A 21,636-nucleotide genomic window follows, 5' to 3' on the forward strand; every position below is an offset into this window, starting at 1 on the left:
GGCTACCTCATATCTCAAGGTAATTAGCAAAGAGACATTATGTTTGCCAAAACTTAGCTCAAGGTATTCAAGCCCTTGTGTTGTAGGTACTAAGAGAAGAAGTCGTGTCAATGACCCGCCTCTCTAAACAATATTTTGGCTGGGAACTCGTAAAAAATAATTTTCAATACATCGCAATCAGTTTTGGCAAAATACCAATAGTAATATTGTTCTACTGTGAGCTCAATCAGGTGGTAACAATGACTAACGATTGTAAAAAATGTATTTTATAAAAATTCCTTCCCTCAAAAGCTTACCGCTTGAAGGTTTTCTACTTAAAATAATTTTAATATCACTCAGTGAAGCAACAATGTAGAACTAAGGAGCTCGTATGTCTAGCCTAGTCGAAGCTGATAATAAAAATGAATCTGAGTTTTGAATCGCATTCTACTAAAAATAATTTCCAACTTTTATTTTTTGGTAGGTACGATAGGATTTATTATTTGGTAACATACCAAAAAATTAAAGCACATCGTAATTCTTATCAGTTCTACAGCTATTTTAAAAGTGGTTACATTAAGACCAGGAAGCGACTGCTCATTGTTTTAATGTCTATCAAAATTGATGGTTCAGTCGACGATATTATTTTCGGATGTATGTCGGTCTAACCGTTCAATGCCACGAGGCCAACAACATCTTCAATGAAAATAACCATTACTCGAGCCTCATGCGATTACTTAACATCTGCAAGATTTTTTTAGTTCAAGGTAAAATATTCCTTGGTTATTAATATAATCAAGAAATAGTTTATCTACTTTTGCTATTCAACGGTATCTCCAAACTAATTTCTTCAATAAATTATTGCCAGAAGTTGATATTTAATTATTATTATTAGAGAAACCTTTACTAACATGGATATCTGGCATACCTACCACTGCCGCTGCGTTTTTCGTGAAAAGAACATCTAGCCTGTATACCTTTTGGTCGCTTCTGCCTCCCACTAATGCTCCTTCACAAGAATGATTATATTATAAAATTCGTTTAGACTTCTGTCTCACTGTATGTGTCTTGTTGTTTCAAATTTTTGGCATATCATAACTTCGAGGACTTGATGTTTGGCAAAATATATCAGATCTATAATTATTATTTTTTTGGAATAAATGTAGAGACCTCAGTTTGCTTGTCAGCAGAAAAGTTACCTAACCTTATTACCTTAAATGTGCATAGTAGAATTTTAAAGATAAACACATACAGATAATCAAAAACTTATTTATTTTGGTCCCATTAACATTAATAAAATAAAATAACATTACAATAAGTTATCACAATGTAAGATATCGATATACGAATAATCATATAATTTACATACATAACCAACTTAACATAATATCTTACTATCGTCCCTAGTAAAATTGTTTTCAAATAAAACAACAATAAACTACAGATACAAAGCCTGAAAAAATAAAATTCTAAACTAGTTTTTTAAGTTACTTATATTTTAGTTTTAGAGCTTTTCACATTGCAAGTATAATTCTCTTGATACGACTAGTATTATGACGTTTAGTGTCATTATTAGGAGGATTTCATAGCACAAGGGCCTTTAATTTTGTTATCAATCGTTACACTTTCATACATCAGTCTTATTTTAAAACATAATTCTTATCTATTACACTTATTTTTATATCTGCTTAAAACTGCCTTAAATGTTTAAGTCCTTAAATCTTTGTAAACTTTTATATATTGCCATCTGTAACTAATTCGCCAAAACAATTTGTAATTATAATATTAAAAACATTGCTTGATTTCTGTTGTAGTTATATATTAGCAAAATTGGTTATTTTCTTGAATTAAGTGACATATTTTATTAGTGTCTACGTGTCAAAGTTATTATTTGTCTAATACTGCTGGCTGATAATTCAAGACGTTGCATCTATATAATAATTTTTGATACTTATTAATTATTGTAATATCATGATAATGTAAGTCATTATTTTAATCAGAAATTAGATGGTTTATTACGCTTTAATATTATTATAATTTTCGGATCGATAAATTACATATAAATATTTTTTATTTTATAATCACTGGTATTAATTACTCATGCTTTCATGTAAAACCATCTTATTCTATTTTAAGATTATTTATTCAGCCCTGCTTAAATACGAAATTATTTATCTAATATGACGTATATATCTAGTTTTTCGTCCATTTGCATTTTAGCTTTTTTCAATAGGTCCATATCGCTGTCTAAACCACATCATTCCACTATAATCAGGTTCATAGACGTCAGGGATCTCTTTATCAATGGCTTCGCAATAAACCATCTTGACGGATGCCTCACCAAATAGCCTCTCCTCAAATTTTATGAGTTGCTTGAAGAAACCAGTATTTGGTCGGATTTGTGGCCTGAAAAAGATTAACTTTTAGAAAAAGATTCAGTTTACGTGTTCTATGATTGATAATAATGTGCTATAGGAACTACCTCAACTACTACTACTAGTCCCAAGGTGCTAGAATGGCGACTTCGCACCGGAAGACGCAGTGTTGGAAGACCCCCCACTAGTCGCAGGGAGCCGCTGGATTCAGGTGGCGTGTGGAAGTCCACACAAGAGACCTATGTCCAGCAGTGGACGTCTATCGGTTGATTATGATGATGATGATGATGATGATGATGATGAAGAACTACCTACTTGCCAAATTTCATATTTCTAGGTCAACGGGAAGTAACCTATAGGTTTTCTTGACAGACACGACAGACAGACACAACGAAGTGAACCTAAGGGTTCTTTTTTTCCTTTTGAGGTACGGAAGGTATTGTACTAAAGGTTAAAGTAATAAAACTTTTTAATAATATTAGCTTTACCTTCTTTGTTTCAAATGGTGATAGGCATCTCGGAGGGTCATCTTGTGCCACTTAACTAGATAGGCCAAGCAGAGCGTAACTGATCTTGAGACCCCAGCAACGCAATGTACAAGAACGACTTCATTTCTAGAGACGACCTGTTGAAAAATTACCATTGTCAAATCACAATTGCAAAATATAATTACAAAGTACCTATATTTTTGTTTTTCTTTATTGAAACCAAATGCACTCTATATTTATATTCCACATGCGTAGTTACTTTATCTAGTTGACAAGGTTGACACTTGTTTACTATGCCATCATGATTAGCGCAAATACCTTTTTATCCTCTTTTTATCAGAAACAACAACTTTTATCTAAAGTCTTTACAGATTGTCCTAAAATGGCAAAATATCGATAGTTAAAAAAAACTACTGTATCTGTACGTTATGTATCTAAGGTTAAATGATGATGATGATGATGATGCTGATGATGATGATGATGATGATGCTGATGCTGATGATGTTGTTGATGATGATGATGATGATGATGATGATGATGATGATGATGATGATGATGATGATGATGATGATGATGATGATGATGATGATGATGATGATGATGATGATGAAGATGATGATGATGATAATGATGAAGATGATAATGATGAAGATGATGATGATGATGATGATGATGATGATGATGTATGAATAAATGAAATTAATTGATTGAATCTTATACCTCATTTATTAGGTCTGCAACTCGTTCCATATACGGATGCATATCTGAATTAGGTGTATCAAGCAGTGGCACGTAATATCTTGGGGCATAGTCTTCAGGAGGTGGTGGCAGTTCGGGAGCTGCATTCACGACTAAACCTGGATGTAGAGCCTTAACTGCCCCTGGCAGAGCATGGGCACCGCAAACATACACCAAGTCGATAGCCCGAGATACTCCGAGAGGGCAACCTCTGAGGACAAAATATAGAAACATAACGTAAATTATACTTATGCAAACAATGGTTATTCTGATGACAGCAAAATTTAACAATATTCGCATCTTTTTCTACCAATATACTTAATATGAAAAGAACAGACTAACTTATTTTAATTGAAAATTGACAAAACTCTTGCAATACAAAATAGGGGTTTTTTAGAGAGTAGGTATCACTAAAGTTTTAAGTTCATGTTTTAAAATTCGTTTTGCTTCCTTTTTTAGCAATATTCATAAAGAAAAAAATGCAGATACTTTATAGAAAGACATCAGAATTAACGCTAGTAACATTATTAAATAAATATTTGCTAAGATAAGAAGATATTAATTGTAATGATAGAAAAATATAAATTAGATTAAAAGATGTACCTATTGATAACGAAGATGAGTACCTAACACATGCTTCCTACGTAAAAACTACGGTTTGTTTATAAACATGCGTCCATTGATCAGTCATAATATTTTAATACCACAACGTTGAGCTTCAATAAAGCTCGTAATATAAAGGGCTTTTCAGACATCAATAAAATATTATAAACAAAATCTACGAATAAAACAATATTTTTTTCAATTATTACTGATATGTTTTTCTCAACTTTGGCTTGATTTTTAGGGTTCCGTACCTCAAAAGGAAAAGAGCAACCCTTATAGGATCACTTTGTTGTCTGTCTGTTTTTGAATTCAGAACGATCATCCATACCTACCTACTAAAATTATAAATATGAAAGTGTGTCTGTCTGTCTGTTAGCTTTTCCAACGGTTTAACCGATTTTGATGAAATTTGGTACTTGCGTCCCGGGGAAGGACATAGGCTTTTATCCCGGATAATCAAAGAGTTCTCACGGGATTTTTAAAAAACCTAAATCCACGCGGTCGAAGTCGCGGGCATCATCTAGTACTAGAAACTAGAATACTTTTCCAATGGATCTAGACTCCGGAATCCATCCAATAGGCAACACAAATTAGGTAATTAATGAATCGATTTTCTCCAAACCAACATCTTGGCCTACTGGCTGAAACGAATTCTAGAATGATTCTCTAAATTGAAATGTGACAATACTCATTCTAGAATTCGTTTTTTACGGTACTGGGGCTCGGAATGCGGGACATTGTGTCCTGAAAAAACGTCAACAATCCGGCACGTAAACAGCATACCAGTCGGTTGTGTCATTCTGGCGGTCAGCCAACGCGTCTGACCTAGCGCGAACTTGCGTAGTCATACCTTTAGTTTAGGATGTGGAATTCTGAATTGTGGAATCGCGAATAATTAACTTTTACGATTTAAGAAACCTCATCAATTCCAAGTACCTATATCAATAAATTCAATTACCTTTTTTATTAAAAATTATTTTATTAATAACTATGTACTTATATTAAAAAACAAGTAAGTAAGTACTTTTGACTCGTATAAAGCCGTAAGTTATGACTGTATGATATTCAAAAGTTAAGTTTCAAAAAATTATGAATATTCTAATTCTAAATTAAGGTAGCTAACACACTATATTGATGTTTCTCGGTGGTTTCCTATCAAATAAAGTTCAAAATATTTGGTCAGATTTACAAAATGCAATTTTAAAAGTTATTTAAGTAGTATCTGTAATCACTTTAAATTTTTTAATAAGCACATTTATATTCGAATTTAAACCGATATCTTGCTTCATTTGTAATAGCAATTTCTATATTATATATTAGCGTTGTATTACGAGTATGCAAATAGCGCATTATTTATTTGAATTCTAATTTCACTTTCTATCAATAATTTCATTATTTCAACCGTTTTATTGTTTCGAATTAAATACAAGGTTTTTCAACACTTTTACCCACCTATTCAATTCCTCCTTTGTCAATTTTTCGCTTCCGTTATCATCAACTCTGGGTTCATTCTCATTCCCAACACTAGCCACCTTATCTTCAACTGTAAGAACCTTCATTTTCCTTGCAATAGTATTTAATTATGCCACTTCACTTCTTCGTACTTTAGAAAAACACTTTGAAGTAAAAAGTCGTGTGAAACTTTCAATAACAAAAGTAAAAAATACTTATTAGATTTTACAGTTTTTGGACGTTTCCAGTCGAAATTGCATCAGCACGTTTCATCAAAGTAGCTTTTTTTTTATTTTCCGATTCGTTTTAGTTATGATAAATTTTCGTAACGTGTTTTATATCGTAAGTATATTGGACACGAGCGATGCGCGTCCAGCCTCGTGCTTCTGCACGCACCGAGCAGTGGGCACTGATTCTGAATCTCTGGTCACCTGTGATTGCTAAGCTAGCAGCATCCGGCATTCCGATGGCTATTCTCGTCTGACGGTGACTTATTTTGTTTACAATGCGAGTAGCGCTACTTTTGGTGCCCTAACAAGATTTATTTATGGGTTTGAAAGGAAATAGTTTTAGTTTAGTTTGTTGGTTTTTTGGTTTGTTGGTTTGTCCTTCAATCACGTCGCAACGGAGCAACGGATGGGCGTGATTTTGCATGGGTATATAGTCGAAGACCTGGAGAGTGACATAGGCTACTTTTATCCCGGAAAACCAAAGAATTCCCGCGGGATTGTTAAAAACCTAAATCCACCCGGACGAAATCACGGGCGTCAGCTAGTTTTTTATATTTGAGAGAAAGCTATTAATTACATAGATAAAAAATATGTACACATGGTAATTTAATTAAACAAAATAAGGCTCGAATTTGTTTAAGATAAAATAGAAGAATTAAAGAATAAGTAACAAAATTAATGTGCCATCATCATTAATCAGCAGTTTTTCATTGTTAAGGTGAACCTACACTTGGCTCTAGTACAGTACGCGGCAGAAAATATTGTACATCGACCGTTTAGAAAGAGATAGCGGTTTCGTAGAACGTTGTTTTGTCGGTCTCAGACCGACAAAACAACGTTCGTGTACGTACGTAGTTATATTATACGTAGTCATATTTCGATATACCTCAATACTGTATACCTCAACCCGATCCGTCCAGTAGTTTGAGCTGTGCGTTGAAAGATCAGTCAAAACTAGCTGATGCCCGCGACTTCGTTCGCGTGGATTTAGGTTTTTAAAATCCCTCGGGAACTCTTTGGTTTTCCGGGATAAAAAGTAGCCTATGTCACTCTCCAGGTCTTTAACTATACCCATACAAAAAGTCACGTCGATCTGTTGCTCTGTTGCGACGTGATTGAAGGACAGACCAACAAACCAACAAACAAACATACTTTCACATTTATAATAAGGGTACTGATTGAACAGAAAAAAAATATAAATTAATTTATTCCTGACAAATTAGTCGTACCACTGTCGATCTATTAGATATTATAACGATTTTTTTTATTTTTTTCATAGAGCAATGTACCTATTACGTGGTATAAACAAAATTCGTGCTTGCTGATCAGTGAGACAGAAGACATAAAACGCACAAGAGTAGAAGAGATAGTGCTCCACAAAATGTGTGAAGAGGCGATTTACAAGTCAATTGACTTGTAAATCGCCTCTTGAGACAAGTATGTCGTAGGTATACTTCTTTTACATACTTCATATATTATTTGCTACCTAATCGAAATCAATCGTACGTGCAATAATATCGAGTCACAGAAAAGGACTACGTACAGAAGTTGCACTCCTTTGATCTACAGATAAATAGTTAAAATTTGGAAACGGTAGTGAAAAGTTTCAAAAGTTAGTCATATTCACGAACTTAACTGAAAAAAATCACTAGGCTTTATTGACAATATAGATTATATACTTAATTTTCTTTACCTAAAATTAAATAAATTAAAAGTTTTCAAGTTTCCTTAAAAGTAAATTTTAACAAAATAGAATTGCAATTGACTGTTTGTTCTTTGCGACCATCGAGATGTAAATAGCGTGCTATCTTCCAAGCCTTTACCTACGTAGGTACCTATGTAACAATCAGTTGTGGCTCTTATTCCATCGCGAAAAGATGATTCTACTAATATTAATTCTATTTGTAACCATATATTATTATATTAACCGAACTCGAAATTACTGGGCTAAAAGAAATGTAAAACATGAAACACCGATACCATTGTTTGGAAATCACTTGGTGAATTTCTTTGGACTTAAGAGTATGGGCTGTATCGCTTCCGACCTGTACAATAAATATCCCGATGAAAAAGTAGTGGGATACTTTCGCGGACCTACGCCCGAACTAATTATAAGGGATCCAGAGATAGCAAGACATATCTTAAACTTGGATTTCGTAAATTTTTACCCTCGCGGCTTGGCAAGGAATGAGAAGAAAGAACTTCTGTTGAAGAACCTCTTTCATACTGATGGTGACTCGTGGAAACTTCTACGACAAAGAATAACCCCAGCGTTCACAACAGCAAAGCTGAAAGCTATGTTTCCCTTAATTATTATATGTGCAGAAAAGCTTCAACGATCAGGTGAAGCAATAGTGGCCAAGGGAGGTGAATGTGATATACGCGAGCTAATGGCTCGTTTTTCTACTGAGTTTATCGGCGCTTGCGGATTTGGCATTGAAATGGATGCAATAAATAATGAAAATTCTGTATTCAGACGATTAGGCAAGAGAATGTTTGACCGTTCATTAAAAGAAATGTTTTTAACGGGCTTATGGGACATATTTCCTGGGCTCAGAAAATCACTTCGTTTAATGGAAAAGAAAGTAGAAAATGCACTAGCTGACATAAGTATAAAAATTTTTGAGCAACGGAATTACAAGCCATCAGGACGGAACGATTTTGTAGACTTGCTTCTAGAACTGGCAGTAAATGGAAAGATAGTTGGAGATTCAATTGAGCACAGAAATCCAGATGGATCACCCAAGGAAACTGAAATGGAGATGGATCTTCAGTGTTTAGTGGCACAAGTATTCGTATTTTTTGCAGCCGGTTTTGAAACATCCTCATCGGCCACGAGTTATACCTTACATGAACTTGCTTTCAATCCAGAAGTTCAAATTGAAATACAGGATGAAATCGATCAGGTTCTCTTAAAGTATGACAATAAATTGTGCTATGATGCTATAGCAGAAATGAGCCTCTTGGATATGGCACTCAAAGAGTCCTTAAGAATATTTCCTCCATTAGGAAATCTACAAAGAGTTTGTGCTAGCAAATATACAATTCCTCAACTTGACATCACCCTGGACCCTGGGGTGAAAATCCTTATTCCTATACAAGCGATACAAACTGATGGGCAATACTTTCCGAACCCCAGTGAATTCAGACCCGAAAGATTTACCGCTGAAGAAGTAAATGCGCGACCGCATTACGTTTATATGCCATTTGGTGAGGGCCCTCGAGCATGTATTGGTAAGTATAGAATACCTATCAATGCAATCAATTTTATTTTTTTCGTCATCATAATCATCATTATGATAAGCCCATCCCTGACCCACTTCTGAGTCTCGTCTCAGAATGAGAAGGGTTTAACCATAGTCTGCCACGCTGGGCAAAACATGCACTGGGCATTGGCAGATTTCGCACACCTTTGGGAAGTTTCGCGAAAACTTTATTACATAATCATTTAAAGAACCGCAGTTGTAGCGAACACAACCGGAGTTGTAGCGAACTTAACCGGAGTTTCGATTTTCAGATTATACTTAAGAAAAATATTAAAGCGGAACGAAATTTTTCAGCAGTTACATTTTAAAAACAGTATAATGTGTGATTTTCTGTAAATTCAAAAAATTATTCACAACCACTATAAACTGTTTTTGTTTCAACATGATAGACTGTTTAGTTCTAAAATTATTACAACGTTTTCTTTACAAAAGATCCACAATTTTCTTATAAAAAGTTAAGGTCGAAAATCAATGTAATATTTTTGTTAGATTTTTCAATGAAATTTAGAAACTCCTGAACTCCGGAGTTACTACGATGAGGATCGAAACCCAACTTCGGAGCTGAATATTAGTCCGAAATTCAAACCCTACTTCCGACACTTTAATCTGCCACTCATATCTGTTATGATGAGCATTCTTATCTTTTAGATTAATTTAAGTAGATACCTACCTACTATATATAATATAGTCTCCCTTTGTGAAACACTAATAAGCTTGGTGTATTAACACCTCTTTATATTTTATAAGTTTGTGATAAGCGCAAGACTATAATTGCTAAAACAAATAATTTTACATGGATTCAGTCTACATAATATAATGTAGTAGGCAGTAGCGTGCAGGTCATAGAGGCATAAATGCACTGCTTACCCCAGTTGTAATAGCTCAATGCATATTTTTCATTATGACATGCCATTAAACAGGTTCCTACCTAACTAATGCCTACCCTGGCTTCAAACCCTGTGCACGCCACTGGTAGTAGGTACTAGTAGTATCGTCTAGAGACGGGCAATGGCCCGAACAAAAATCCTTGATACATTGTGTTAAAAGCTTCAATGTATCTATTACTTACATTAATTACCTTGTACCTAATTTATTTTTTTGTTTAATTTATATAGACGGCAATCAGACGGTGGAAAATGATGATGCAGCCTAAGATAGTTGAATTACTAGTTGACACTATATTAACTCTTAGTTACCTTGACTAAACCTTTTTATTATATATACTAGCTTATGCCCCGAGACTTCGGCTGTGTGGACTAGGTAGGTAAACGGATTTAGGGGTTGAATTGTCAAAAATCCTTTCTTAGGATGTCTATGTTATAATGGCTATCTGCATGCCTCAATCAACTAGTGGTAGCCTAGTGGTTAGGACGTCCGCCTCCTATTCGGGAGGTCGAGGTCTCGATCCCGGGCACCTCTAACTTTTCAGAGTTATGTGCGTTTTAAGAAATTAAATATAACTCGCTTTAACTTTGGTCAAATAACACTTGCCAACTTTAGACTCTCCGAAAGTCCTACACGCGGTAATGCGCGTGCAGTATAATGATGCTTTTCGCATATTGATGGGTTTACCTCGATACTGTAGTGCCTCGGGTACATTTGCCGAATCGAGATGCCTGATTTTTATCATGATGATGATGATGATGATGCCTCAATATCGCACACTGATGATAATTGCATAATCTACTTTAACACTTCTATACCTATTATGAATTCTGTGACCTAAAATTATCATTGATAATCCATCCCACGTTATCACAATGAACAATCATATTATGTATTTTGCGATTTATGTATAAATTTATGACAGTTACAAATGCATTGTTATAAAATCAAAACCAGCAGTAGCGTCACTTGCATCAGTTTGCTAAGATGTTTTTAATTTTTGTGATTATTTTTGTATTTGTAATTTATTTTTATACAACCAGAAACCATGATTATTGGACCAAAAGGGGAGTAAAGCATGACAAACCTGTGCCGCTGTTTGGAAATCATTTCAGGAATGCATTCACGATCAAAAGTATTACTTCGATTTCTACAGAATTGTATAAGAAATATCCTGACGAGAAAGTGGTAGGATACTTTGTCGGAACGGAACCCCATCTTATCATCAGAGATCCCAATATAGCAAGAGATATATTAATTGTGGATTTTGATCATTTTTACCTTCGAGGTTTAGATCGGGACATAAAAAAAGAACCACTCATGAACAACCTTTTCAACGTTGATGGGGATACCTGGAAACTTTTACGTAATAGGTTAACACCTGCATTCACAGGTGCAAAATTAAAAGCCATGTATCCATTAATCATAAAGTGTACTGAAAAACTTCAAGTATTAGGTGAGGACATTGTTAACAATGGTGGAGAGTGTGACGCACGTGACCTGATGGCGCGATTTTCTACAGAATTCATCGGAGCCTGCGGATTAGGAATCGAAATGGATACTATTAACAATGAGAATTCCATGTTTAGAAAAATCGGAAGGAAAGTCTTTTCACGTTCATTGCGTGATATTTTTCTTTTTGGAATTTGGGATATATTCCCCGAACTCAGAGGAATGGTGTGCATTTTTGATAAACATGTAGAGAAAATATTCACTGATATTATTACAAAAGTTTTCGAGCAACGCAACTTCAAGCCTTCAGGTAGAAATGATTTCGTGGATCTCCTCTTGAATTTAGCAGCTAAAGGTCGTATATCAGGAGATTCCATTGAATACATAGAAGCAGATGGGTCATCGAAACAGGTTGAAATGAAAATGGATCTGAATTGCTTATTTGCACAAGTGTTCGTATTTTTTGCTGCCGGTTTTGAAACGTCTTCCTCAGTAACTAGCTTCGCGTTACATGAACTCGCTTTTAATCCAGAATTACAATGCAAAATTCAGGACGAGATTGATGAAGTTCTATTAAAGTACGACAATAAATTGTGCTACGATGCTGTAACAGAGATGACCCTTTTGGATCGAGCATTTAAGGAATCCTTGCGTTTATTCCCCTCACTTGGTGTCTTAAACAGGACTTGCGCTAAGCGGTACACAATCAAACAACTCGGGTTAACTATAGACCCTGGTGTTAAAATTATAATTCCCGTACAAGCGATACAAACTGACGAGAAATATTACGATAATGCTGATGAGTTTATACCAGAAAGGGTTCCTAAGGAAGAAGGTGCCAAGCAACAAAAGTATATTTACATGCCCTTTGGAGAAGGGCCTCGAAGTTGTATAGGTACGTAATGCAACATTAATTCAATAATGGTGTGGAAATGCAGTGTAATTATCAACCTGGAAAGCTAAAACATTGCACACAGGTTACCTTTATAACGGGAAAGGGAATTAAAAGGATAAATATTCATGCCAAAAGATGCTGCGAGCGATCACTAGCCTTGATCGCTGAGACAGCCTAAGGCGGGATAGAATGAACGTTTGTTAAAAAAATATACAACTATTCTATTATATATATTATAACTAGTCACCAGTTTCAAAATACTGAAAAATGCGAATGGTCAATATTATTTCGGGTGCACGGTTAAACTTGTGGTAGAAGTAACGCCAACGCTGGCATCTCTACCGTTGTCATCAGCATTTCTTCAAATTTGCCTGACACGTTATATACCTACGCATTTTAGCTCGTTATTATCATGCGCTTCTTGAAACGCGTATCCTATAGATCTTGTGGGATCCTAAAATACAATCACCCTTACAGCAAACTGCTATTAATGGAGAACGATAGGAAGAATATGGATTGGGTGATTACTCCACTAGCTAATACACTCAAAATTAAGCATGATATCGATTTGTCTCGTCATTACTTTACTTAGTTTTATTGTTAAATTAAAATAAATATGACACTAAAAAATATTTATTTGGAAGTAACGAGCCTTGAAAAATTATTATTTTATTACTAAATTTATAGCAACTTTTAACATTATGAAAACTCTAAAATAATTGATTAATTAATAGACATAATAAATAGTTTTATTTATTCAAAAGTAGAAGAAAAAAAGTAGAATAACTTTATTTTACGTAATGTGTAGTGAATAGGACATTATTTACCTTGTAGATTCTTTGGCAACAACACTTTTTCAAAACGGCAAGTTGTTCAATATTTTTCGTTTTTCGGTAGATATCTTATTGCATCTCACCGATCACAAGGCGCATCACACGATGCTTGGTGAAATAGCATTTAAACCACGCCCACTGGCGAGTTAATCTTAGTAGCACGCCATTTCACGCACCCCTTAATATTTTATTTAAGGCCTCCTACGCACTGGCGACCATAGACGCGGCCAGGCCGCCGCGGCTATGGTCGCCGGTGCGTAGGCAAGCGCGACATGTGGACGGCCGAAAAATTTGCAGTCGACTTCATTGGACTTTATTGGAGTAATCATTTGATGCTAAATCCCATAAACCTCTTCTATTTTCAACTTCAATTATGAACCTTTCCGTGTCGAAATTGGCCATTGTAAAATAATCACTCTGTAGCTAGCTACACGTCTGGTCGCCGCGGCCGATGCGGTAGCACTGATGAATTTTAATACAGAAGTGATGTTCTCGACGGCCACGATTGGTCGCTGGTCGCGTGGCATCAAATTGGACGCCGCGGCCAACGGTGGCCGCTGGTCGCTGGCCGCTAAGTGCGTAGGGGCTATAGCGATTGCCATATAAAGTCCAGAATTCACTGGCCGCCGCGGCCAGGTCGCGGCGACCATGGTCGCCAGTGCGTAGGAGGCCTTAATCTTATCTTAATATTTTTCTTTTTCCAGGCGCTAGACTCGGCCAAATGCAGTCGCTAGCGGGACTCGCGGCCATCTTGCACAAGTTCTCCGTGGAGCCCGCAGAGAAGACCCAGAGGAAGCTGCGTCTGAACCATCGCCTCAATGTGGTGCAAGGCGTCGTGGACGGGATACCACTTAGACTGAAACTAAGAAACAAATAAAATTACTGGAAGTACCTACCTACTCTATGCGTTTAAAATAAAATGAATATCGACTACCTACACAGATAAGTGAATCTAATCTGTGACTACCTATATCACTCCTAAACTCCTGTCTCCGTAACTCAACTAGCAACTAAAAAAAATTACTTTGACGGTTTTCATTTTATTTGACTAGCGGCTGGGGGCTGGGGCAGCTTAAAGCAGTCATAACTCAAAGAGTCATTTTATAACTGACCGCTTCAAGGTTCATCTGCATAGCGAACTTTGCTTAGCTGCCATTGTAATAGGTAGGTACATGAGACCGCTTGAGCGGTTGACAACGAATCTTGAGCAGCGACAACAACAAGTGCTCGAGCGGTCCTTTGTACATTTTTAAGCGATCTACTGGGTAGGTACGTCAAGCTGGCCGGCTATACTTTTTTCGTGGGAAAACCCTCATGGATACCACCGCGCCCGGGGAGGCATGGAGGTTATGTCGGGCTCTTACCGACTAAATGCAATGTTCCATGCAATGCCTGGTGGCTTGACTACAGGACCAAATCCGTTCACGGAAACTAGCCAGTGACAAACCCTATTCCAGTACGCTTAGTATGAGATTTTATGTCTTACCAACGTTGATAGTATTCGAGTGTCTAAAACCTTCCGCATTATAGTTAATGGATCACCAAATTCCTAAAAAGCCGGCAGCGCTTTCGCGCTTTCTCTGTTGCTGCAAATGTTCGTGGATGGGCCGCCGGCGGTCATCACTTAATTTATAAATAAAATATTGACCCACAGGCTAGCTGTACAAACTGCAATATAGGTAGGTACCTACTTACTTAAGTTTTTTTCTTAAATTAATATTTTGTTTATTGTTTCCTCGGAAATGGGAGTGAAGCACTATATACAAGTCTCGATTGTGTTAAAGAACACTGTATTTACCTTGTACTGTACCTACCTATCTAATAGCTAGTTGACACAATATTATCTACTAGTTATATAGAAGTTACCCAGTTAGTGGTTACTTTGAATAGAAACACAATAACCTACATTTATTATAATACTAGTTGGCTCACCTTGTTTCGTGTAGGTACTTAAGTACCTATTTCATCTTCTGTATATATAAAATTCAAAGTCCTGACTGACTGACTGACATATATATCAATGCACAGCCTAAACCGCTGGTCTTAGAGACATGAAATTTTGAGGGGGTGTTCTTTGTAAGGAGTAGGTATCCACTAAGAAAGGATTTTTCGAAATTCTACCCCTAAGTGGGTTAAATAGGGGATGAAAGTTTGTACGAAAGTATGTCATTTTTCAAATTATTTGCATGAAAATTGGTATTTGGGTTTTCGATCACAAATGAAGAAATACGTGTTCCAGGATTTTTGGAAATTCAACCCCCACCTCTATTTTCTAAATTCCACCCGAGCGAAGCCGGGGCGGGTCAGCTAGTTAGGTACCTACATAATTAATATCAATGTGATGGAGGAGTGTTCCGAAACGTAAAGTAACATGTAACACCACGGTGTGTAACGCCATATAACCTTAAATTATTTATTGTCCTAAAATTATAGGTAGGTACGATAAATAATTCTACAACAAAGGTACATGAACTAAGCGACAGGTCGAGATGGCAATCGGGGTGTGAGACGGGGAAGGGGGGGGGGACCAGGTTGGCACGGGGACTGTGTGAGTCCACGTAACCTAAACCCTTTTCGCGCGCTTGATTTGTGTGAGTGAAAATCATCGTGCCTCTCACTTTTCTCATACAAGGTGAAAAGCAAACCGGTTACCCACGAGCGCTGGCAATTTCGGCCGAATGCACTGCGCCCCCTCAACAGTTCTATATGCTAGAACTAGCTTATGCTCGCGACTTCATCCGCGTGGACTACACAAATTTCAAACCCCTTTTTCACCCAGCCTACGGCATAATAGCTATCATGCATGCCAAATTTCAGCCCGATCCGTCGAGTAGTTTGAGCTGTGCGATGATAGATCAGTCAGTCAGTAAATCAGTCACCTTTTCTTTTTATACATATACCATTTAGATTCTGTAATCTAAGGTCATTGGTATCCATCTCGTGATCCCACGTTATCACGAATGAAAAATATGCCTATTATCTTATTATGTATTTTGCGATAAACGTACGAATATATTATTATGAACGTTACTAGTAATTACATAAAATTAAAACCAGCAGTGTCTTCATCGGTTTGCTAAGATGTTTTTTATTATTGTAATTATTTTTGTAGTTGTAATTTACTTTTATACAACCAGAAACCATGATTATTGGACCAAAAGGGGAGTAAAGCACGACAAACCTGTGCCGCTATTTGGAAATCATTTGAGGAATGCATTCGCGATCAAAAGTATTACTGCGATTTCTACTGAATTGTATAAGAAATATCCTGACGAGAAAGTAGTAGGATACTTCATCGGAACGGAACCCCAGCTCATTATCCGAGATCCTAATATAGCAAGAGATATTTTAAATGTGGACTTTGATCACTTTTATCCTCGAGGTTTGGGTCGAGACATAAAAAAGGAACCACTAATGATAAATCTTTTCAACATTGATGGGGATACGTGGAAACTTTTACGTCATAGGTTAACACCTGCGTTTACAACTGCCAAATTGAAAGCCATGTATCCGTTAATCATAAAGTGTGCTGAAAAACTTCAAGTATTAGGTGAGGACATTATTAACAATGGTGGAGAGTGTGACGCACGTGACCTGATGGCGCGGTTTTCTACAGAATTCATCGGAGCCTGCGGATTAGGAATCGAAATGGATACAATTAACAATGAGAATTCCATGTTTAGAAAAATCGGAAGGAAAGTCTTTTCACGTTCATTGCGTGATATTTTTCTATTCGGAATTTGGGATATATTCCCCGAACTCAGAGGAATGGTGTGCATTATTGATAAACATGTAGAGAAAATATTCACTGATATTATTACAAAAGTTTTCGAGCAACGCAACTTCAAGCCTTCAGGTAGAAATGATTTCGTAGATCTGCTCTTGGATTTAGCAGCAAAAGGTCGTATAGCGGGAGACTCCATTGAACACCGAGAAGCAGATGGATCGTCTAAACAGGTTGAAATGAAAATGGATCTGAATTGTTTAGTAGCACAAGTGTTCGTATTTTTTGCTGCTGGTTTTGAAACGTCTTCCTCAGTAACTAGCTTCGCGTTACATGAACTCGCTTTTAATCCAGAATTACAATGCAAAATTCAGGACGAGATTGATGAAGTTCTATTAAAGTACGACAATAAATTGTGCTACGATGCTGTAACAGAGATGACCCTTTTGGATGGAGCATTTAAGGAATCCTTGCGTTTATTCCCTTCAGTTGGTGTCTTAAACAGAACTTGCGCCAAGCGGTACACAATCAAACAACTCGGGTTAACTATAGACCCTGGCGTTAAAATTGTAATTCCCGTACAAGCAATACAAACTGACGAGAAATATTACGCTAATCCTGAAGAATTTATACCAGAAAGAGCGCCTAAGGAAAAAGATGTTAAGCTACAAAAGTACATCTACATGCCCTTTGGAGAAGGGCCTCGAAATTGCATAGGTATGTAATGCAACATTCATTTAATAATGGTGTAAAATGTGGCGTTATTATCAAGAGAGTAACGAAGAGAGCATGCAATAAAAGAAAAAGTCCTGACTCACTGACTGGCAAATCAATGCCCAGCACAGCAAGTTTGCACAGAGCTTTTCTTTTTAATATAAACAAGGAATAAAGCTGGATGTTTCAAAATTCCCACGGGATAGGGAATAAAGAGAAAGATTGTTCGCTAGTTCTCAATAAAGTAGACCACCGCCCGAGGCGACCAAAGGCGCTTCAAGTCTTCATCATAAAAGCTTCGCAAAAGCAAAAACGTTTGTTAAAATATTTAAGAAAAGGTAGGACGGTAAGGCTCTATCATAGCCACCCAGATTATGAGTTGTAAAATTCATGTCAACGCTGACTTCTACCGAATTCTAAATTTGGCTGAAGCGTTACACGTATTTTTAGAATGGAAAAACGCATTGCATGCGCCTCTTGTGACTCTTGCGTTTTGGTCTTGTGCGTCGTTTCGGGAAATACATTCACCCTAAACGATAAGAAGGATGTGGAAGGCGGATTGCTCCACTATTTTATATTAGATATCCATTTCTCTCATGATTGTCTGGCTTATTGTTAAATCTAAATATATAAAAAGGAAAAGGTGACTGACTGATCTATCAACGCACAGCTCAAGCTACTGGACGGATCGGGCTTAAATTTGGCATGCAGATAACTATTATCACGTAGGCATCCGCTAAGAAAGGATTTTTGAAAATTCAACCCCTTAGGGGGTAAAATAGGGGTTTGAAATTTGCGTAGTCCACGCATACGAAGTCGCGAGCATAAGCTAGTTGAATAATTGAATAATAAAAAATATGGATTTGGAAAGATCATCGCAGTTCCGGGTGCAAGTACCTAAATATATAACATTTGGACTAAGTATGAAGACACCAAAATAATTAATTAACCAAAAGGCACATTTTTATTAACTCAAAAGTAGAAATAACTTTATTTTACCGACTTTATAGGCAGGTATGTTGTATGTATCTTGTAAATTCGTTTGTAACAACACTTTTGCCAAACTTCAGGTTGTTCAACATTTTTCGTGCACTGTTTTTCGAATATCTCACCAATCACACGGCGTATCAAATGATGCTTGGTGAAAAAGCCTGTAAGCCACGCCCACTGATGAGTTAATTTTACTGCACGCCATAGTAGGTACCTACGCACTTATTAATAATATTTTATTTTAATCTTATCGTAATATTTTTCAGGCGCTAGACTCGGCCAAATGCAGTCGCTAGCGGGACTCGCGGCCATCTTGCACAAGTTCTCCGTGGAGACTGCAGAGAAGACCCAGAGGAAGCTGCGCCTGAACCATCGCCTCAATGTGGTGCAAGGCGTCGTGGACGGGATACCACTTAGACTGAAACTAAGAAACAAATAAAGTTATAGGTAGTAAGCGTTTAAAATAAGAAGACCATCGACGATTATATTATCACTCCGTAGTAAACTCGATTAGAAACTATAATTATTTTCTTACATTGTTTTAATTTTACTTGCATAATTCACATAAGTACCTACCTATATATACCTAAATTATTACGTTTTTACATGATTACCACTTTTATCTCCGAACGCCTTCATCATATCTTGGATTTTTCAAATGATTAAAGATGGATTAAAGCATGAACCCATCATGAACCATTCAATGAGTAATTTTTTTAAATGAATAGGCAGTGAAGATATTCAAACGTGATTCAAAGTACTTAATGTACGAACAAAAATTGAAAGTAAAACGTAGTGATTATGTACCTACCTACTCTGTGGATGTTTTACGAAATGTCAAAACTGAAATACAAATGAAAATATTTAATCATTTTATCCGTGTTTTTAATTTATTTTACTGTTATAATACTCAGGTACCTACCTAATTTTTTCGCAAAAAAAGCAAATATAATGTCAATACAATATGTAAGAATCTATTATGGTCCGTGTTACTCGTTTTCCACACTTTCTCACAAGCCTCAAAAACTACGCGGCATTCGAGGTAACATAAATTTATAACTGCAGACCTTCTATAAAAAGTCTATGCCTTCTGCAGACCGCTTCAGGGTGAGACTGCATAGCGAACTTCGCTTAGCTGTCATTGTAATACACGAGACCGCTTAAGCAGTTGACAACGAATCTTAAGCAGCAACAACAACAACTGCTAGAGCGGTCCTTGCATCTACTCACATCTACTATATTTTTAATGTTAAAAATTGGAATTTTCTTGAAAAATTGTGCTGAGGAACTAAAAATTAGGGAAACAAATCTAAAGACCAGTCTAAAATACCTAACTCTTGCTCGTCAGAACATCTTCAAAAGTTGGGCTTCCGTGTAGACCTGGTTCCTGTGGACTTCGTCAACTTCTGCATGCTGGAGATGTGTGGCCACGAGGTGAGAAATTAAATGTTGCCTCATACAGTATACCTACAGTACCTACGCCACAGAATATGTATACGCGGCCGAAAGTAATCAAATCAAATCAAATCAAATATTCTTTATTGCACATGTGGGTATGTATGTATACCTATACAGATGTTACAGTTATTATAGTTTCACCACAAATAGCCATATTATGGCATGCAAAAAAATAAAAAAATAAAAACTAAAACCAACTTACTGACTTAAATTACAATTGAATTATCTATTATTACTTATCTTTATACAGTTTATAATTATATTTTATGCATATCTACTATATTTAACAATATAATACAATACTAAGTATTTAATTTAAAGACTGCTAATAAAAAATGCTACAACTTATTATAAATTAGTAATTTACCTACATCGACCTTTAGAAGGAGATAGCAGATTTGTAGAGCGTTGTCTCTGTCGTTGAGACCGACAAAACGTCATATAGGTATAAGTGACAGAGACAAAGCTCTACAAAGTCAAAATGTCTTTCTAAACGCCGATGTACATTACTTTCGGCCGCGTACCTACTGTATCTACTTACGACAACTGGCGCAGTGATGAACGATGTGGTCTTATAAATACGAGGTCCAAAGTTTAATTCCCGCCAGATGCAATTTTGAAATTTATAATTCCTAAATTGACTCTGGTCTGGTTTGGTGGGGACATCGGCAGTGGTTAGATTTCACCAGCTGTTCACAGCAGTCAAGGTTTAACTTGTAGGTAAGTACTCTAATTTAAAAAAAGCTTTACTCAGCATATGGACATCTACTGTACCGTGTGATATGATTGGATTGCTCTTTCCCTTCATTTGAGATGAAGAAACTTTCAATGTCCTAGTAGTGTCTCGATGTTTAAGTTTCCTCGAGGAAACTCCTAACATTACCCTCTCGAGGTATAACTCGCTGAGCGACCGTTGCCGTCGCGTTGCTTGTTTCAAGCTTAATAGGTTACCAAAATCATTATAATTATTGCAGGTGTTTAGATGCAACATAAAAAACCTCTCCTTCAACACTCCATCAGAACGCGACCCGGTCTGCCGTCGTGCCATCAACGCGGTCGTAGAAGCAAGCACCAAGTTCATCAGAACCAGAAGCTACCTGTGGTCCTGGGCGCTCATAGGCGACCAGATATTCCGGAGGAGCGAATATGCTCCGAAAGACTTCTGGCCTTTCGACGTGGACAAGAATTTCGATACGTGTCTCGAATGTACGGAATGCTGCGGGATCATTAAAAAAACCACTTAATATTAAAGTGCTTTTATTATAAACAACAGATTTCATTAAACAAGATTAGTATTTTACTAAACAAAATATTTTATTCAATACCTACCTATTTAATTTTGTTAAACAAGCAATTATTTATTACTAGTGGTTCGCCCCGAACCGAGACCTCAAGTTTCAGTTTCTAATAGGTATGTAGTCCTTTTAGCGTCGAATTCAATCTCCACAAAGCACCCCATTTCGTCAATTTTAAGGGAAAGATAAATAAAAAATGTACCTACTCTGTTCAAAGTTGTCTTTAAAAAAATATGTCGCAGGCCTAGAAAAAAAA

General features: G+C 36.5%; 3 protein-coding genes across 5 annotated transcripts; 2 read left to right on the forward strand and 1 right to left on the reverse strand.

Moving 5' to 3' along the window:
- Positions 1-1,232: 1,232 nt before the first annotated feature.
- Positions 1,233-6,072, reverse strand: LOC117982060 (dual specificity protein phosphatase 14-like). The gene is made up of 4 exons (XM_034968339.2): positions 5,639-6,072; positions 3,563-3,791; positions 2,843-2,979; positions 1,233-2,385 (listed from the first exon to the last, which is right to left on the reverse strand). The coding sequence occupies exons 1-4, from the start codon at positions 5,743-5,745 to the stop codon at positions 2,196-2,198; spliced, it is 663 nt and encodes a 220-aa protein (XP_034824230.1). The 5' UTR covers positions 5,746-6,072; the 3' UTR covers positions 1,233-2,195.
- A 1,637-nt stretch (positions 6,073-7,709) lies between these two features.
- On the forward strand, positions 7,710-14,099 carry LOC117982059 (cytochrome P450 6B6-like). Of its 2 annotated transcripts, none has more exons than XM_069498772.1 (2): positions 7,710-9,102; positions 13,904-14,099. In XM_069498772.1, the coding sequence occupies exons 1-2, from the start codon at positions 7,746-7,748 to the stop codon at positions 14,074-14,076; spliced, it is 1,530 nt and encodes a 509-aa protein (XP_069354873.1). In that variant the 5' UTR covers positions 7,710-7,745; the 3' UTR covers positions 14,077-14,099. The 2 variants fall into 2 exon arrangements, with proteins under 2 accessions (XP_069354873.1, XP_034824229.2); XM_034968338.2 differs by lacking the exon at positions 7,710-9,102 and adding an exon at positions 10,959-12,366.
- Positions 14,100-15,708: 1,609 nt separating this feature from the next.
- Positions 15,709-21,395, forward strand: LOC117982062 (cytochrome P450 6a2-like). 2 transcript variants are annotated; one of them, XR_011236778.1, is made up of 4 exons: positions 15,709-17,640; positions 18,894-19,074; positions 19,976-20,061; positions 21,060-21,111. XR_011236778.1 is itself a non-coding variant. In XM_069498773.1 (4 exons), the coding sequence occupies exons 1-4, from the start codon at positions 16,281-16,283 to the stop codon at positions 21,327-21,329; spliced, it is 1,854 nt and encodes a 617-aa protein (XP_069354874.1). In that variant the 5' UTR covers positions 15,709-16,280; the 3' UTR covers positions 21,330-21,395. The 2 variants fall into 2 exon arrangements, 1 of the variants encoding a protein (XP_069354874.1); XM_069498773.1 differs by having other exon boundaries at positions 18,894-19,026; positions 19,971-20,061; positions 21,060-21,395.
- Positions 21,396-21,636: the final 241 nt, after the last annotated feature.

This window comes from Maniola hyperantus, chromosome 5, assembly GCF_902806685.2.
Source record: "Maniola hyperantus chromosome 5, iAphHyp1.2, whole genome shotgun sequence".
Lineage (NCBI taxonomy): Eukaryota > Metazoa > Arthropoda > Insecta > Lepidoptera > Nymphalidae > Maniola > Maniola hyperantus.

Bases quoted from the DNA above. Each gene is read 5' to 3' on its own strand.
- LOC117982060 (XM_034968339.2), bottom strand. From the start codon at position 5,745: ATGAAGGTTCTTACAGTTGAAGATAAGGTGGCTAGTGTTGGGAATGAG. The intron at 3,792-5,638 runs GTGGGTAAAAGT...TTTTGTCCTCAG, and splicing joins ACAAAGGAGGAATTGAATAG to AGGTTGCCCTCTCGGAGTAT. The intron at 2,980-3,562 runs GTATAAGATTCA...ATTTTTCAACAG, and splicing joins TTGCAGACCTAATAAATGAG to GTCGTCTCTAGAAATGAAGT.
- LOC117982059 (XM_034968338.2), top strand. From the start codon at position 11,007: ATGTTTTTAATTTTTGTGATTATTTTTGTATTTGTAATTTATTTTTAT. The intron at 12,367-13,903 runs GTACGTAATGCA...TTCTTTTTCCAG, and splicing joins AGGGCCTCGAAGTTGTATAG to GCGCTAGACTCGGCCAAATG.
- LOC117982062 (XM_069498773.1), top strand. From the start codon at position 16,281: ATGTTTTTTATTATTGTAATTATTTTTGTAGTTGTAATTTACTTTTAT. The intron at 17,641-18,893 runs GTATGTAATGCA...AATATTTTTCAG, and splicing joins AGGGCCTCGAAATTGCATAG to GCGCTAGACTCGGCCAAATG. The intron at 19,027-19,970 runs GGACGGGATACC...TAACTCTTGCTC, and splicing joins AATGTGGTGCAAGGCGTCGT to GTCAGAACATCTTCAAAAGT.